Source organism: Rattus norvegicus, chromosome 6, assembly GCF_036323735.1.
Source record: "Rattus norvegicus strain BN/NHsdMcwi chromosome 6, GRCr8, whole genome shotgun sequence".
Taxonomy (NCBI): domain Eukaryota; kingdom Metazoa; phylum Chordata; class Mammalia; order Rodentia; family Muridae; genus Rattus; species Rattus norvegicus.
In genome coordinates this window covers 29,233,429-29,251,464 of record NC_086024.1, presented here as the reverse complement: position 1 = coordinate 29,251,464, position 18,036 = coordinate 29,233,429, and the positions used below count along the sequence as shown (strand labels likewise).

The 18,036-nt window shown below is 46.5% G+C and overlaps 1 protein-coding gene across 3 annotated transcripts in view; it reads right to left on the bottom strand.

Annotated features, from left to right (window-relative positions):
• Positions 1–18,036, bottom strand: part of Alk (ALK receptor tyrosine kinase) — a 719,891-nt gene that overhangs the window by 99,857 nt on the left and 601,998 nt on the right. For all 3 annotated transcript variants that reach the window (XR_005505446.2, NM_001169101.3, XM_039111819.2), the window contains one exon: positions 3,381–3,550. Coding sequence is in view for 2 of the 3 variants with exons in the window: in NM_001169101.3 (NP_001162572.1) it covers positions 3,381–3,550 (170 nt within the window). In the remaining variant the exon portion in view is untranslated. The remainder of the gene's footprint in view (positions 1–3,380; positions 3,551–18,036) is intronic.

Here is an 18,036-nt window from a genome sequence, read left to right as displayed (position 1 = left end):
TTCCCTAATTGGTTTCTTCCTCTCCTTCCTCCCTCCCCCTTGGTTCACTTTGTGGCAATCTAGGCAGCTACAGCGGCAGCTCTCTCTGGGGAGGAAGTCAGAAGAAGGTGCTTCCTGCCCGTCCATCAATGACTAGAACTGAACAAACAGAACGTCTACACCCTACACAGTCATGAACCTCCCCTTTGAGGTTCATGTGACTGGTCATCGTTTCTAAGGTGACTATGCCAGCCTCTTCTGAGGCATTGTGTGGGCGGGTGGGGGGAAGCAATCTCATTTTTAATAATATGCCTTAACAGCAATTTTTAGTGATTACGCATTTAGTGTGGACTGAGAAGTACACCAAACACTTTTTTTTTCCCTCCAAACTGAAGAGACAACCGTATGTCTCCATTTTGCAGAACACGGAAGATCAGAGGCTGGATTTGTACTGTTTGTTCAATAAATTACTTATGAAACCACATAGAGGCTAGAATGAGAGACGATGAAAACTCACTGACGCCCCGTTATGTGTAGGTTCTTTTGATAATCATATTATTTATTCCCACAACAATCCGGTGAAGTTGTACTGCTTACAGGACCCGATGATGAGGTTCAGAGTGGGATGAGTTCGCACCACTAACTAAGCCCGTGACCGTGCCATTTGAAAGCCTGTGCTCACCTGTCAGCACGCCCTTTCAGATTTATCCCCATCGCCGCTGCAGTCTAGTTTGATTTCAGCAAGTGAAACTGTCAGGCGGGTCACCTGTGGTTCCTCATTTTCTGCACACCTCTCATCCTGCCTCTAGCTTTGGGAACAAGTTGTCGGCTGGCAGGCTGAGTGTGTGTGTGTGTGTGTATGTGTGTGTGTGTGTGTGTGGTGTGTGAATGGAGACACACTTTCTTCTCCCTGTAATTATGCATGAATTAAGTCACGCTGCATTGTGAACCCAGCTGGCTTTTACCGGAATCTTCACTAAATCCTTAGATGGACGCTTTGGTCTCAGTATCAATATTGGGAATACCAGTCTGTCTGCTAAACAACCTTCATAGGGGGAAGAGGAAAGCTGGGAGCAAAGCCTCCTTCAAACGACTCTCCCTGTGTAAGGGGGCCAGCAGAGTCAACATTTCACTTGCTTTAAATCCCCTGGAGTGGCTGTGAAAGGGAGAACTTGCTGGGCTGAAGAGAGAGGGGGTAAAAAAAAACCCAACACTTTGATTCATCTGAATTAATTTTACATCTCCCAGGAGGGATGGCTCCAGCATCCACAGCAAGGTTCCAATCCCTGTGTGACCATCACAATCCCAAAGGATAAAAGACTGGCCAGTGGAGGTGGCACCCACACTTTTCCCTTCCTCCACTTTAATTAAATCCATTTGTCCCAGGGTCATTGAGCCTGGGGACATCTGATCATTAAGCCACACACTTCTGAAGGAGTGGATGGCTGCTGTTCAGTTAGGAGGGGGGTTTCTTCCCTATGATAGGAGAGTTCCCATTAGAAGTGGCAAGGACCAGCGTATTATAAGGTTTGAGAGAAGAATTCAAAGCCCAGCTCCACACTTATGAAGCCTCCTGACAACAGGCGTTCACTCTTTGCCCCGCTTTGAGCCTCTGATCCTCATATTTCAAAGGTGGGTTCACCGGAATAGCAATTTGAGTATCTATTGTAAGACCATTGCAAGGACTGCACTGGATGGTATAGTTTGATGCTTAGCCAATAGCAGATGGTTTTCCCTTCCAGTCTACTCTGTAGATATGATCCTGCCTCCCCTTTTGCTGTAGGCTATGTCTGCACCGCATGTGGGACATTCAGTACAGCACAGCACAGCGTTACCGAAAGGCTGCTGTGCCAGGCCATTTTCACTCAAGCGTCGCTTGCTTCAGGCTGACTGCAGGTGGCAGGGTAGTGCCATCCTAGGGAGACAAGTGGCAGCTGAACTCCACAGGCTTCTGCTCCAATCCAATGCCATGCGGAGATGGAGGGCTTGTGATCCAACCATATCCATTTGGAAGTGGGAAGAAGGACCCAGGCTCAAAGGAGTCAAGGATCTTGTCCAAGGTCACAGAGGTCATTGGTAGTAAAGTCTGATAAGAACCAGGGTCCCTGGCAGAAGCCTTCTCTGATCCCTATGTCAACCTGTCTCTGGAACTGAATCAATAGAGCAAAAGCTTCTGGGTTCCACTTCTGGGTTCCAGTCTTGACTCCAAAGCCAACTTGGTTTGCTCCTTTGATTGTTTTTTAAGCTTCTCCTCTTTGGAAGAATGGTAGAGAATATCGATGAAGCTTCCTCACCCACTAGGGTTCTGTTGTTAACGAGGGAAGAGGAAATGGTGGATGCAACAGTACGGCAACATCCGTCAAGTCAGAGAAAACACCACAGAGATATGAAACCGAGCATCGTTTGGTAGTAGCTCGAGTGCCTCATTTATGGCTCTCTCCACAGACAGATCCTGGAGGAAGCTAATCAGGCCAGGTGAGAGCTGCAGGGGTTGAGTGTTCATTAGCGAGCCAACCCTTGAAGGATCTCGAGCCCCCAGGCAATCGGCAGGAGGTGCGCATGTCTCTGTGTGTACAGGGCTGTAATGGTTTTTATTGACTGCTGTCTTGACAGGGTCTAGAATTGCCTAGGAGACAGACCTCTGGGCTCGTTGGTGAAGAGGATTTCAGATAGGGTTAACAGAGGTGGGAAGACCCAACCTAAATGCGAGCATTACCATTCAAGGGGGTGGTACCATTTAATGGGGTGGACTCTCAGGCTGAAGTAAAAGGAAGAAGCCAGCGAGCCCCAGCATTTATTGATCTCCGATTACTCATCTCTGATACAATGTAACCAGCTGCCTCATGCTTTTGTCACCATGTGGTCCCTGCTATGATGGATTAAACCCTCAAACTGTGAGTCAAAATAAACCCTTCTGTGATGGTTTATATATGCTTGGCCCAGGGAGTAGCACTATTAGAAAGTTTTGCCCTGTTGGAGTAGGTGTGGTCCTTTTGGGGTAGGTGTGTCACTGTGGGTGTGGGCTTTAAGACCCTCATCCTAGCTGCCTGGAAGTCAGTCCTCCACTAGCAGCCTTCAGATGAAGATGTAGAACTTTCAGCTCTGCCTACTGGGATGATGCCTTGCTCCCGGAGCCTTGATGATAATGGACCGAACCTCTGAACCCATGAGCCAGCCCCAGTTAAATGTTGTTCTTTACACTACTTGCATTGGTCAAGGCACTTGTTCACAGCAGTAAACCCTACTAAAACACCTTCCCTCTTTAAGTTGTCAGGTGCTTTGTCATAGCAATGAGAAAAATAACCAATAAAGGGCATGGGGACCATGAGACCTTCCTACTTCAGCACTGTGCCTTGTAGGGTAAAGCAAAGCAGTGGGGGTTGGGGTGAATAGTAACCCACCTGTCAGTCACATCGAGGAGCGACAACACTGTCCACTGCCACAGGCTTAGGCCTTCATTGGTGGCAACATGCCAGACGGTCCGGCTTTGCTCCTTTCCAGTTTTGTTCTCCACCAGCACCAAAGATACATTTCCTTTCAGAACCCCACGGATGAGCCAGGACATCCGGAGCTGCGAGGGAGAGAGGCGTCAGTTAAAATGTTGCTGTGGAATGAAAACCTCAGGTATCCTTGGAGCCCTGGCTGAAGCTTAAAGGACTTTGCTGAAGCCTCACCTGAATTGATCCAGTAAGGGCAGCAGGATACCCACTGCCTGATCTTGCTAACTGCTGCTCAAAGGACTTTCACTGAAGTTCAAGGATCAGGGCAGGGACCACCAGTAAGGCATTCTGAAGCCTTATTGAGGTTGATGATATCACCCCAAATTTCATATGATCCTACCTCTGCAGTGGACCAGTAGGGTTATTCACGTGAGCTTCCTTAAGCACGCCCAAAGATTTTTGTCCATGGTCTCAACTCACTATGTGACCTTATACAGGTAATTTTTTTTCCATTCAATTTCTTTTGCTCTAGGAATAATGGATTTTTGTATTCCTTCTAATAATTACAGGTGTTATTTGAACAGTGTCAGATCACATGTTAGCCAATGGGAGACTTCATGATTTGATAGGCAAAAATCACACACACACACACACACACACACACACACACACACACACACAACTATATACCACGACCTCCTAATATAGTTATCTTTCCAAATGATGATGCTGCTTTGCCAAAAGGAAGCTGAAAGTGTATGTTTTTGTTGTGTTGTGGGTTTCTATGGCACCATTACCTAGACATTTGAAAGGAAATTGTAGCTGATCATCTTTCTAAGAAAGTTTAAATGCAGTCATGTTCAGAGGCAGTGCAGGCTACAAAGTGAGCTTTGAGATAATAGAGGTTGTGTTTGATAGAGATAATCTACAAACAACAGCTAAAATGTAAAAGAACTGTGGTGTTCAGTGTCTGAATGAAACTTTTTCCTGGAGAAAGAAGGGCAAACAAAGTGCATCGTGAACACGCTGAGCTCTCGGCAGCCAGGGTTCTTGGACTTTTGTGGTTTGAGGAGCTATTTCTCTGTAACGCCCAGCCTCTGTCTCCCAACCCCTGACTGGTAGCTGCCTTACGATTTGACGGTAGAGAATGGTGCCACCAGCCATAGTAGCCTGACAATTCATATTGTTCTGCCTATAAACCCCATCTCTAACCAAGTCATGGCTGGACCCTGGGTCCTGATCTGGTTACTGTCACATATATCTATCCATGGCAACGAATACTCACCCCTGTTGAAACCTCCCATGGTAGCTGAAGGAATCTATCAATGTTTTTCTGTCCTAACTCAGTTTTCTTGTATGTCTGGATGCCGCTGATTAGAGAAGTTAGCCAACCCTACCTTAGGTAATACTAACCTAACCTATACTATACTATAGGTAGTACTTTCCTATAGTCTGTAATACTAACCTAACCTATATTATATTATAGGCAGTACTTTCCTATAGTCTGCATCATGCAACATCCTGCTTGGGACTGTGCCTGACATATGCTCTCCCTCATTTTGCTCCAGAACACTGTGGGTTTGGACTTGTACAGTCGAACTGTCGTTCCTCAGTGTCCTTGGTGTTGGTACTTGTCTCTGTGCATGTCCATATTTGATTTTTGGGAACACATCATGTTGAGTAGTTCAAACGCTCCCTCAGACACTCCTAATGCAGTGATGATTTTCACTCTCCTGAGAAAATTCTGCTACACCAGGCACAACCTCTATCATTCTCTCCTCCCCTTCCCGGCCTCAATGTCTGCTTGCTTATCCATTTGCTTATGTCCTAGAGGAAGATGCATCCTCCATTTTCTCCATTCTGTGGCTTCCTGTTCCATCTCCTTCGAGCCTCTGTCCTTTCAACTGATCTTTTTTCCCTACCACCTCCAATTTTTATGCCTACAGCTCTTCTGTCCACAAAGAATATCAGATCTCTCCCACTTTAGAAAAAAATAAATGCCTTCTATTTGATTCTTGTGGCTCTTCTGGCTTATAACCCACTTCTGTACCTCCACTTAGATGTTCGCATATCTGGTAACAGGGAGGTAAATGATACCTCTTTTTATTCTCTTTTATGTCAGGAATGGAGCCCGAAGCCTTGTACGTACTAGGAAGCACAGTACCACTGAGCCACACCCCCATTCGTTCTTCAATGTTTTTCCAGCTTCTATCTTCACTTCTTCATTAATCTAACAACAGAAGGCTCATTGCCTTTAGAGCTTACTCTCTGAAGTACATCCGTAGCTCCCAAAGCACCCGCTTCCTCTCTCTCTCCCTCCTGTGAGCCTCTGTCACAGTCCGCTGTCATCTGTGCCTCAGCTCAACAGCTTTCAATGGGTTCTTATTCTCCATTGGAAAAAAGTCAAGGTAACCATGGTACGGTCCTCTACGATCTAAGGAAGTCAGCGTGCTTTCTAGTCAGCAAATATTGATGGAGCACCCAGGCGCTCTCTCTCTCTCTCTCTCTCTCTCTCTCTCTCTCTCTCTCTCTCTCTCTCTGTGACAGAGATAGATACACGAGAGGTTTCTTTGTCTTCTGTCAAGATGTTTTAGTTCAGTCAGGGTTGGAGAGGGGGGAAAAGAGAGGGAGAGAGAGAGAGAGAGAGAGAGAGAGAGAGAGAGAGAGAGAGATATGAACCAGAGCAGATAGAGCAGTGGGAAAGGAAACTAGAGAGAACTAAAGAGACTGGAGAGAGAAGACTGGGGGTGGTGGTGCTTAAAGCATTCTTAGCCCCCATCCCCACCCTGAGAGGTGCATAAGGCTCGCTCCTGCTATTAGGCTCTGGTATGGTCATCTACACATTCACAAATGTTTACTGTGTGTTTACCTCATTCCATGCAATACTTCCCTGATCTCATATCGGGATATAGCTTGCAAGTTAAAATTTAAACAATGTAACTGACTTTGGGTGTGCCATAGGACCACCCCATAGTCCATATAAGACACGTAAAACAATGTAAGACCTTTGACATTACTAAGACTTTAGTTACCGAACCTGTTTGTCCTATTAAGAGTGATAGGTAAATAGACTGAAACCAAACCATCAGACAAACCTTGCTTTGAAATTATAGCGGTACTATGAGAAAGCACCCCTAAGAGTCAACATAAAACTTAAGGCATATACTTCAGTAGGATCTGTTTCTTAGAATAGATGAAGGGATCATGGAATAAGACAGAAAACGGGCAGTCAGTAGACAATTAGTAAATGTGTTTGGGATCATTCGGTGTCCCTTGATCCCCGAGTCAGTAGGGCGATCTGTCCACTCAGATGTGTCTCCTCCAGATACCGGGTTTCTCTCTGTAGTCCTGGCTGTTTGGATCTTACTCTGTACACCAGGGTAGCCTCAAACTCGGAGATCTACCTGCCTCTGGCTCCCGAGTACCAGGATCAAGGGTGTGCACCACTACCGCCTGCCTCCTAGGCCTACTTCTTAACTATAGTTGTCCCACCCAGGATCTCCAGAGTCTGCCTCTGAGCCAGTCGCTGTTTTTCCTTCCAGAGTCTGATCCTCACATCAGGCCTTGCAATGATAGCCTGAAAACATGCTAGAAGGGCAGAATTTCCGGTTGGCTATAGACCCACTGTGAATCAGTGTCTGCAGAGAGACACAGAGTGAGAGAGCAGCCTCTGGGGCTCTGCTGTGGTGGTGTTCCTATGACTCATTTCCTACCTTTCCAGAACGTAGTGGGAGCCACCACCCTTTGTATCAGTACCGACTCTCTCAGGGGGGCTCTTCAAACCACTCTGGTTTCCTGACTTGAGGACAATGGATGAGCTAAGTGTCTGTGCTCTGAACCAGCTCACCTCTGAGTCCCCATTTTGTTGTGATCATAGCTGTCACTTCCAGGCCTAGCTTCAAAGGTTGTTATAAAGACTCTGGAGACTGGGTGAGACATCTAACATGATACCATGAACGGATAGCACATGAAATCAGTGGTTTTCAACCTGGGCTGCAAACTAGAAACATCTGTGGAGTTTTCCAAACTGCCACTGTCTGGGCTCCACTGCAGATTCTCTTTTAAAAAGTCTTGGAAGGTTCTGGGGGAGCAGTAGGCTTTAAAGTCCTTCCAGATGATTCTGAAGTGCAGCCAGGCTGAGAGCACTGTGGGAGAGGGACTGCTTAGTTAGTGTAGGAAGTAGTCTGGCTCTCTCAGTGAGGGGTCCATTTTCATCTTGGACTTGGAGTTTGAAGCAAATCTCAATCACTAAAGAACTAGCTTTAAATGTGTCCAGTTACCAAAAGCAGAGTGAGGTGACTCTCCTATAGGGGAAGGGCACAGCCTTCAGCAGAGGCCTTTATGGGTTGCCACATGATGTTCCCAGGTAAGACTGAGGGCAATTCAGGTGGTGAGAGTCCCCAGTGCCCAGCCTGAGCGGGAGCCAGGATTCTCTCCTCTTGGACCTGCAGACTAAGGTTCTTAGCAAGTTCATTTCTGCACATGTGTGCATGTGTGTTTGTGCATGTACAGGTAGGGGCACGGGTATGCATGTATGTTCGTGTGTATACAGGTAGGTACATATGTATGCATGGGCAAGGGTGCATGTGGAGGCTAGAGGACAGTCTGAAACTCACACAGTGGCTCGACTGGCCAGCCAGTAACCTGCAGGGATCTCTGTCTGTCTCCGCCTCTCACGAAGGGGATTGTAAGTGCAGGATACCACACCAGGCCTGTTTTAAAACAGGAATTCTAGGGATCAAACTCAGGTCATGAGGTAAGGCAAAGTATTTTACCAACTGAGTTATCACCTCTGCCCATTAACTTCTCAATGCTAAGACCTGGAGGGACCTATGTCAAGACTTCGGAGAACCCCATTTAGTTGTCTGTATCTAAAACCACTACAGTTCCTAAAGCAGAGTGTGGGCTGGAGTCCTTCCTAAGGATTCATATTCCCCTTACCTAGCTCTAAAGAGTTCCTTGCCTGTCACTCAATGTAGATTCTCCAGGCCAAGTGTACCCAACTTGGTCCTGACAGCAGGTTCCCAGTGCCCATGGCACGGGAGTTTAATCTTAGAAAGCAATCTTAATATCCGTTTCTATATGGGTGGCCTACAGGGAACAGAGTCATTTTCTACTTGACTCTGAAAGCCCGAAAGCCACACTAGGCACATCCCCACCTACTATCTTGTTTTTATACCCACAATCCCCACTCACAGAGGTATTATGATAGCCTGTTGTGGTTTGACTATGAGTTGCCTCCTCCCCAAAAGGCTCGTGTGTTGAAGGCATGGTTCTAGTGAATAAACATAATCTTTGGGGGTGATTTAATGTGAGCTTTGACTTAATGAATGGATTATTCGTGTGTGATGGTGTCATTGAGGAGATGACAGGAAGCAGGAAGCGGGTCCTGGTTAGAGAAAGTAGGTCACTGTGGGCATGCCTTGAAAGGAACAACTTGTTCTAGGCCCTTCCTGTTTGTGCTCTTTGCTTCCTGGCTGCCATGGGGTGAGCAGCTGTCCCCTGCCCTTTCTCCATGTTGGCTTCATCTTGCCATGGATCCTACATGCAGTGGAGCCAGCCAATCGCACACTGAAACCACTGACAATCCCAAGCTTGAAAGAGTCCTTTGTCCTTGCCACTGTTTTTTCCCGGGCAATATGTCACAGCAGTGCTAGCTTGGCCACTGTGCACTCATTTTTTTCAGAAGAAAAGTTTGGGGTGTAGAGAGGTAAAGTCAGTCACCCATAGACACTAAACTGAAGTGCTACAGATGGGGGACTCGATGCTGTCTCTGTTCTCCTGACTACACAACACCATATGTGCATGTTGCATGCTATGGCGATCCTTAAAGCTTCAGGGGATTACTGAAGAAGTTCTAGATTCTTGCTTCATCGTCATGGCATCCCCTGGAAACTTTCTACAAATACAGGGCCTCCTATCCCAGCCCGACTCAGCTCCATCAGAATCTGTATTGTAACAAGATCTTATCTGAAGACTCTCAGAGTGGAGTGACTTTAGGGGGATAGTGGATTTTAAGCCATGCATTACCACTGTCCCTGCGGCAATTAGTGGTATGTGTGTATGTATGTATACAGGTGTGCAGAATCTTACATAAACACACATTTATTTAAAAAAAATAGGGGCTGGGGATTTAGCTCAGTGGTAGAGCGCTTACCTAGGAAGCGCAAAGCCCTGGGTTCGGTCCCCAGCTCAAAAAAAAAAAATAACAGCTGTTTAAGTCTGTGACAATAACTTATTTTTTAATTCTTCTGGGTGTTTCCTAATAGATATAGGTTATAAATGGCAGGCTTCTGATTAATAAACTCTTTTGCATGCAGACAGCACGTGAGACTAGTGAAGAGAGACACCACAGGAGCATGCCACCAGCAATTATATCTCCTGGCTCCAGCTGGCCCTTTCACAAGGGCCTTTTTTTCCCTGCCTCTCGGTGGAGCCTGATAGACTTTCCAATTATGTGGTACCACTGTTTGTCATTTTATTAATTAAAGTCCTGTATGTAAAGCAGGCACAGCATTGTGGCGAGGCCTAATGCTATTATTTCTCTCATGGCCCTTTCCTCCTCCCGAGGTAATTACTGCAATTTTATGTCTAGGATGTGACCCGAGTTTGCTATGCATACCCTGTTGTCTGTTTCAGAACCATCCCTTGAACTCATAAGAAAGAAAAAATCATAGCGGAATTTCAGTTGAAAGATTCAGTGGCGGCAAATATTGTCCATGCTGCCCACAGCACCTCCACCTCTCGGGTAAGGGATTTTTACAGTTTCTCAAATTACTGAAGGGCAGTGGGAGTTCCACAATTAGAGTCGAAATCAAGGATGGATGATTCAAGTGTGTAGTTCATAAAAGTCAAGGGAAATATATCTGCCTGGACAAAGATGCACAAAGATGAACTTGATTTGAATGTCAACAGGGGTCACCTGGCAGAGAATGGATGACCAAGACTGGCGTTGTTATCAGGGGTACCCACAAATGCATGGCACAGGGTGCAGGCTGTCAGATGTGAATGTGAAATGTCTCCCCACAGTCCCATGCGTTTGAATTCTTGCTCCCCGTATGGTGGCGCTGTTTGGAAAGCTGGGAGAACCTTTTAGACATAGGGTGTAGCTTGAAGAGGTAGAGACTGGGCTTGAGGGCTCTAGGTTTGTCTGAGCTCTCTGCTTCCTGATTCATAGAGATGTGAGCGAGACACCTCAAGTTCTCACTGCCACTGCCCTGAAGCTTACACTTCAAGCTACAGTACATCCTCCACCTCTTAACACTCTGCTGTTACATAGTCCATCTCAGCAGTGAGAAAAACAAGTAACAGTGCTCGAGGCCCCTCTCTGACCTGAGGTACCAGGAGTGATTCTGGGTATGAACTTACAATTTTAAGAGTTCCTTGATTCCAGTGTGGCATCTCATTAACTTGAGCTAAGAATATTGACTCCTGGCAAAATCCAATGTTTTTGTTCTCCATTTTCTAATTCACCTGGAGAAAATAAACACCAACTTTCCAGCTATAAATAGCTTAATGAAAAATCAACTCAGCAAGAGGCTGGCCAGATGCAGATTTTTTTTTTGATAGAAGGCAAATAGAATATAATGTTGGCCAGTACTTGGAATTATAGTTGCTTAAGAGAAGTTGGATGCCTGGTCACTTAGGAGGCTTAAAGACCAGAATCCTTCTTGAAAACATTATTAGGGATAATGAACCCCTGTCAATTAAACTCATATGTCACTTTGTAAGAACATGCAGATTGCACATAAAAATGATAACCAGGGATCCCTGGGTGATAAGGTTATGTAGCCACAAATATCTCTTCTTACTGGGTTTTTATTTCTTCTCCATTTTTTCTTGCAATGTGTATCTGTGTGTTTTGATAACTAAGACAAGACTATAAAATTAACTTACATTGTACAACTATTAAAATCAAGCTTAGGAGGGAAATATCCATATATGAATATTGAAAATAACTGAGAAGATCCCACATTTTTATAGCATGTTGGTTGTCTCTGTGTCTGGGTCTTTGTTTACCCTTCTGGAAGGAAGTGTACCAACCTGGTCACAGGAATTGTCTTTGGAGGGTAGGGTTGTGAGAAATTTCACTGGCCTTTTTCCTACTTCACTATATTCCTCTAATGCTCTAAAATGAGCATAGAATACTTTTATAATCAGAAAAAAGTATATGTCATCTTTAAAAATGCAGAGGATGGATTTTGATGTTGTTGGAAAGTAGGAACAAAGGGTGTCTTACCCACCTCAGAAAGGGTCAGTGTTGGCAGCTGAGCCGTGGGCTTTGTGAGGACCCCAGGACAACTAGACGCTGTGAGGGAGGAGGTGGTATGGCAGGGTTGTAGAGTGGGGGCTCTGGATCAGAAACAGTGGTCTGCCCTTTACTTACTCAGAGCCTTAGCATCCACTTATTAATGGGGTAGCTAGTGGTGGCCTCCTTGCATGGATTTAATCAGTTTCTGTGAGCCCCTCGCCCTGCTTAGCACAGACTTTTGGTAAATGTTCTGTCCATTCTCCCGTGTCACAAATGCCAAGTAAGAAATCCGTGTTAGAGGTGTTCCAGGCAAATGCACATGCACACACAACCAGAAGAGGGTGTACGGGAGATTCTGCACGGAAGATCTACTTTCTAGATTCTTTAGAGACCTCCCCCATTCTTCTAGAAAGAAAAAAAAGATGCTGTGATTACTGGTGGGCAGTCTCCTTCTGTGCTTTAGTTTCTCTGTGAATGTTAGAGACAATGCTGGGGGGGGGGTGTTAGATGTGTGGTCCTCCTCTAGGGAGCAGAACTGAGTCTAGGGAACCTTTCTATACCCCTTACTTGCAGTTGTGGTGAGGAGTGTGTGGTGAAGGAAATGTCTGTGTGTTTACACAGACCCAGGATACATTGTCCAAGGATATATCCGCCCAATGGTATAGGGAGTCTGTGTTCTACCAGACTGGTCTTCTGTATGTGGGCCACTCGAAGCTGAGGTTTACCATTGGGAGCTATGAGCACCTGTGATTGACACTGTATTTGAATCGGACCCAAGTCTGCTGTGGGTCACAAGAGTTTTCACCCACACCCCTGGGCCTGAACGGTAATCCTTCATGTGCTTCGGTTTCATCATGTAATGGGGGAGGGATTAAGTTTGAATGGCTCAAAGGTATTAGATTAATTATGTCCGCATGTAACTGTAATGGCTGTTGATTACTTCAGCCCAACAACATGTATCCTGGCAGAGCTCACCACACCACAGTGAGGGGGATGACAGAATGCTAGGCCTCCAGCTTCCCAGCTCTATCTGCTGAGGTAAGAATTACTTGGATGCAGAAGTCTCAATAGACCTTTATTTGCTGGATCTCTGAGACACAGCGTAGAGACTTCTCTCTAGCCCCCTATCGTCGAGGGACTGTGTAATTAATTAATTAATTAATTATTGATGAAGTGGGTTTATTCAGCATCTTCTCCTGGCACTACCACTAGTCAAACAATTCTTGCAACCTGCCTCTGAAATCAGCCCGTGGGAGGTAAGAACACGCAATATGTCTTAGCAGCAACTTTTCTTGCATCTGAGCCTGGCAAAAAGAGGGGTAGCCACAATAGCTGCCGCCATTCATTAAGCATTGTGAAGATTACAGAGTTTTTGTGTTTTCCATCTGATGCCAGCAACAGTCTATCACACAGCACCTAAAACAGGGATTTTTTTTATCCCCAGTTTGGAGGTGTGACTTGCGGGAGGTCAGATGGGTCCTTAGTGGGGCAGTGGTGGGATTTAAACTCACAATGACCTATGTTGAATTCAACGACCTTGGAGTGTTTAGAGATTTGACTCTGGACCAACCTGAAATATACTGTTTGATAGCAGATTGACCTTGGGCAAGACATTTGACCCTCTGAGCCCCAGTTTCTGCATCAGTAAATGGGGTTTGTCCTTCCTCACATGTCTGATAATGAGATGATGATGGTAAAACACTGAGCGTAGGAGTCGGTGTGTCCTAGGGACCAACGTTTTAAAGTGCATCCTGAGTTATCTTTATATATGCTCAGAGTCCCTTCCGTTATCCGCACACGAAGGGAGAGGCCTTTTCTTCTAAGGTGCAAAGGACGAGAATCTCTAATTAAGACATTTGACTTGCTTTTAAGGTAATAAGTGAGTGAGACATTAGAAACCCAAACTGCTCTATATACTGAGATCATTCCCCCCCCCCCCCCCTTAACTTTCCTATGGATAAGCACTCTAGAGAGAGCCCGCCGGGCCTCTGTGAGGCCAGCCACCAAGTAGGGTTAGAAGCATGGCTTGCTAGCTCAACACTGTTGATGCTCCACAGCGTCCCTGCTTTGCTACCCACTGGCCCCGCCCACCCACTGGATGTCTGTGAGCTAAGCAGTCAAGCCCTCAGCCCCATCCTCCTTCCTCCTCTGTATAAAGACGAGATTCATTCAGTCCCGGGGCCAATGTAGGCTGAGGGAGTAGCGCTGCCATCCTTGATGTACAGTGGATCTTTACAGTAGCGACACCTTTATAGTCGTATGGGATAGCTGCTATTGAAAACCTAAAGGAGGGCCGCCTATCCTAGACACATACTGTAGGCCTCCAGAAAAGCCATTTGCAAAGTACCTCCAGCACTACTCTAGTCTCCTTTCCCGCCTCCATAAAGCATTTGCTCAGGCCCCAATGAGGACTTTCTGAGATGAGTGTCTCCATCACGGCGGGGCTGCTCTATACAAAGCCTGCTGCATTCCTTTGGACACAAGAGATAGTATGGCTGTTGGGCTCTGGGTAAAAGGGAGGCAGCTACCAGGAGGTCCCATGCTGCTCTGGCTTGTTCCAGATGACTACATTACCCTGGAGGAGCCAAGAAACTTACGCTTCCTGCTGAGCTCCAAATCACGTTCTCCTAGGCCATCTCCTAGACAACCCAGATGGGTGTTATATATCCAGCATGAGCTCCTGACCATGGTCCCAGGGCAGGTGGATGGTATTTTCTAAATAGCCCCCCCCCAAATAAGCAGAACCATAAGCAGACAACAGCGAGTGAGTGTGAAAACACCCTCTGGCCAGACCAGAGTCTGGTCCTAATTGAGGCAAAGATTGAAGCCTGACACTGGAACAACTTCTTCCTGAGATCAAATAAGATGCGGCTGGATACTCTCAGGAGCTCTGCCTGATGAACTGTTTCAGTCCTATAATGCCAGGCTAAAAGGACCTGTGCTTGGGGGCAGGGGGGAGAAAGAGATGGTAATACCACCCTGGAGTTCCTTCTTGAGAGCGCTAGTCCCTAGCTGGTTACCAGTGGGAGCTCTCCCTTGACCATAAAGTGTTCATGCTGCACTGCTAGACTGCAAAGGAACAGAAACTGGGCTCAGGCTGACCTTGCTAGGGAGTGGCTTGCAACTCTCACCAATCAGCACTTAAATGCAATCTGGTGGAGAATGGGTGAGCAGAGGAGGAAGAAGGGCAGAGCTTTCTTCTCTGTGGAAGGTGTCCTGGCTTTGGGAATGACCAAGATCAGGTCCAGGAGGTCGTGCAACAGCTGTTCTCCTTCCCATCAGCTGACACTGGCTAGACACGTGTGGCTCACAACAGGCCACATATAAGGCACAGACTGCATGTGAATCCTGAGGGGGCAGTGATGTCCTGGTTACAAATGGAGAGGTACTCCTTCTATCTCCACAACTGAGAGTCCCCCTCTGGTGTGTGGTGGACCTCTAAATAGGCAAGTATGGTGCCAGAAATATGGTGGTTCATATTAGCTCCCTCTAATCCAGTGTTTCTCAACCTTTCTAACGTTGTGACCCTTTAATCCAGTTCCTCATGTTCCCCCAACTATAAAATTAGTTTTGTTGCTATTTTAGAACTGTAATTGTGCTACTGTTATGAGTCATAATGTAAATATTCTTGGAGATAGAGGTTTGGCAAAGGGGTCATGACCCACAGGTTGAGAACCACTGTGTGAGAGAAGTACACGATGCTCAGAGCCGGGGTGGGGTGGGGTGGTGGTGTCTGGCTTTGGTCTTGACTTGCACTTGTTGCTTTGGGGCTATGGTACATTACTCTCACCTAGACCCTGGGTGGAGAAGACCCTGCCATGGCTGTATATAGAACCTGCTCTCTGAAGTGGGTCTTATCAGCTCTTAGCTTTTCCTGCACATTGCCCGAGCCCTATCCTGTTGACTTTGGGCAGGGGATGATGCAGCAGAACCCCACAGTTTTAGTTTCTTCCTCCATCTCAAGCCTCTTTGATTTTGCTACCCTCTTTTGTTTATTTATTTATTTATTTATTATACATAAGTATACTGTAGCTGTCTTCAGACACACCAGAAGAGGGCACCAGATCTCATTACAGATGGCTGTGAGCCACCATGTGGTTGCTGGGATTTGAACTCAGGACCTCGGGAAGAGCAGTCAGTGCTCTTAACCGCTGAGCCATCTCTCCGGCCCAGTACCCTCTCTTTTCCTTGCCTTTTCATGGGAGACTTTGTCCATAAGTTTGGAAACTGAAAACTCAGGTGTCATGAGAGTCCCTGTGGGTTTCCTTGCCTGCTTGCCTGCAGGAGGAGGTCGAGACAGCTTTGAATAAGTCCAGTCGCTGCCGATTCTCACATTGAGCAGCTGGCAAAGGAAGGGCTATCATCTACTCATGGATGCCAGAAGAGTCTTAAAACATCTAAACCGGAGAGCAATTGATGGGTGGGTTTCCATGGCTTCTACAAGACTGTCCATAGGGGACCACTCTCATGGGGATGCAGGCAGGGCTTGAAGGATGGCAGAAGGAAATTCTCCATGCCAGTCTTCTTTCCTTTACCTGTCCAGGTCACATTTCCCAGTCTTAATGACGCAGAGTATGGGCCATTTTCCCCTTTCGGCCAGAGAGCCCACACAGACTTGACAGAACTCCATGGCTAACCTCTGCCTGCGCTCAGCTGCTCCAGCAGTGAATTAAAATTATCATTATTTTTTTCTTCCCTTGGGTTGACTTCAGGGTGGAAGGTTCTGGATGTGTTCCAGGATATCATTATATCAGTGTGTGTGTGTGTGTGTGTGTGTGTGTGTGTGTGTGTGTGTGTGTGTGTACAAATGCTTCAGTGTACCTGGCTGTGAGGATAGAGCTGCAGTTCAGGCAAGGTCAGAAGACCAGCAGTTGGGAGCTGACTATTACAAAACCTGGTGCATGATATCCATCTTCCTGGGTCCTTCATATTCCTGCAGCCCATAAAAGAAAAGCCACTCCTATGTTTTAGAGTAGAAAGAAATGAGAGAGGCCTACTTACTCCTTGCTGCCCCAGGCTTTCTTTTGGCCTGAGAACATGGCTTAAAATATTCTAGTCACAGGCAGGCTATTCAAATAAAACAGAATTTCAAACCACATAGGGCTTGTTGAGATAGTCAGGTTTCTGGGATGTGTGAAAGGCAGGGGAGGGGCGGGACAGCTCCTGACCCTCTCATGTCCCCCTCAGTATTAGCAGCAGCTGCAATGCTAGACACATCAGAGTGTCTAAAGCCAAGTCAGACTGGAGCAGGCCTGGCAGCAAGCAGGCACATGAAAGCCACTGCAAGCCTTTCCTCCCCCATGGCAACTTTAATTATTTGAACTGGAGCTCAGCGAAATAAAAATAAAAATAAAATAAAAAATCAGAATATATTGTAAGTGGCTCCCTAGTTTCCTGCAGAGAATAGCTTGTGGCAGGGAAGGGGAACTGAAAAAAGTCACAATGCCTTCTCTGTTTGTGGCTGGGCTAGGCAGGGGTCTTTAAATATTCATGCTTTATGTGCAACTGTGCAAAGTACAGGAGGAGGTGAGGCCTGCAGTAGTGGTTGGGTAAGAAAGGTAGCAGGAGTGACTGCAGGTAGCCAGAGTGGGGACATGGGAGCTGGAAAGCTTGTGGAAGGCCCTAGGGGTTGGCTTGGCACAAGGCTCATGCTGGCTTTGACCTCACTGTTGATGGGCATTTGATCTGGTTCTGGATGTTTTTCCAGCCCCTCTGTCTCCCCTGTCTGTTTCTGCTCCACTGTTTCTGATTTCTGAGTCATGTCTGTAAGTGGCAAGATGTAGCACCCTGCTCAGGGTGGCAGGTATTGGGGGAAGGTCTGCATACACTCAGAATGGATTTTGCCTACCATTGACTGGCACACCAATAGCCAATAAACCTCAGGATCCAGGGCCAGCAATCAAATCATCAAGGATGGGGATTGAAGATGCAGAGACCCAGCTTTAATGATGTCTTTCAGGAAGTCAAAAGTGGAGCTTAAGAAACCCCATCTGTCCACTTTCCAAGTGAATACAAGTGGAGAAGCATAGACTTACTAACCAGCTCCTTCCTAGATTTGGAGGGAAATTCATCAAAGGGGACCTTGGTGCCCTGTGGGAATGCACGGGTGAATGTGGGATGTTGTGAGCCTACAATTTTGAGGTATTCTGCATACATTAACTTTGGCAGGCTAGGGCTGGTTTGTCTGTAGAGAAGACAAACCAGTTACTCTGTGGTCGGTGTTAAGTCCTGAAGTCCAGGCCAACCAGGGTATCCATCCCAATGGGTCTGACCCTCATCAGGGACACCCTTCACACCTCTGTCTAGCACCCATCTCTCTGTATCCTAGCCCTCTTACTGTAGAGAAGCCTTTTGAGGAATTGGGAG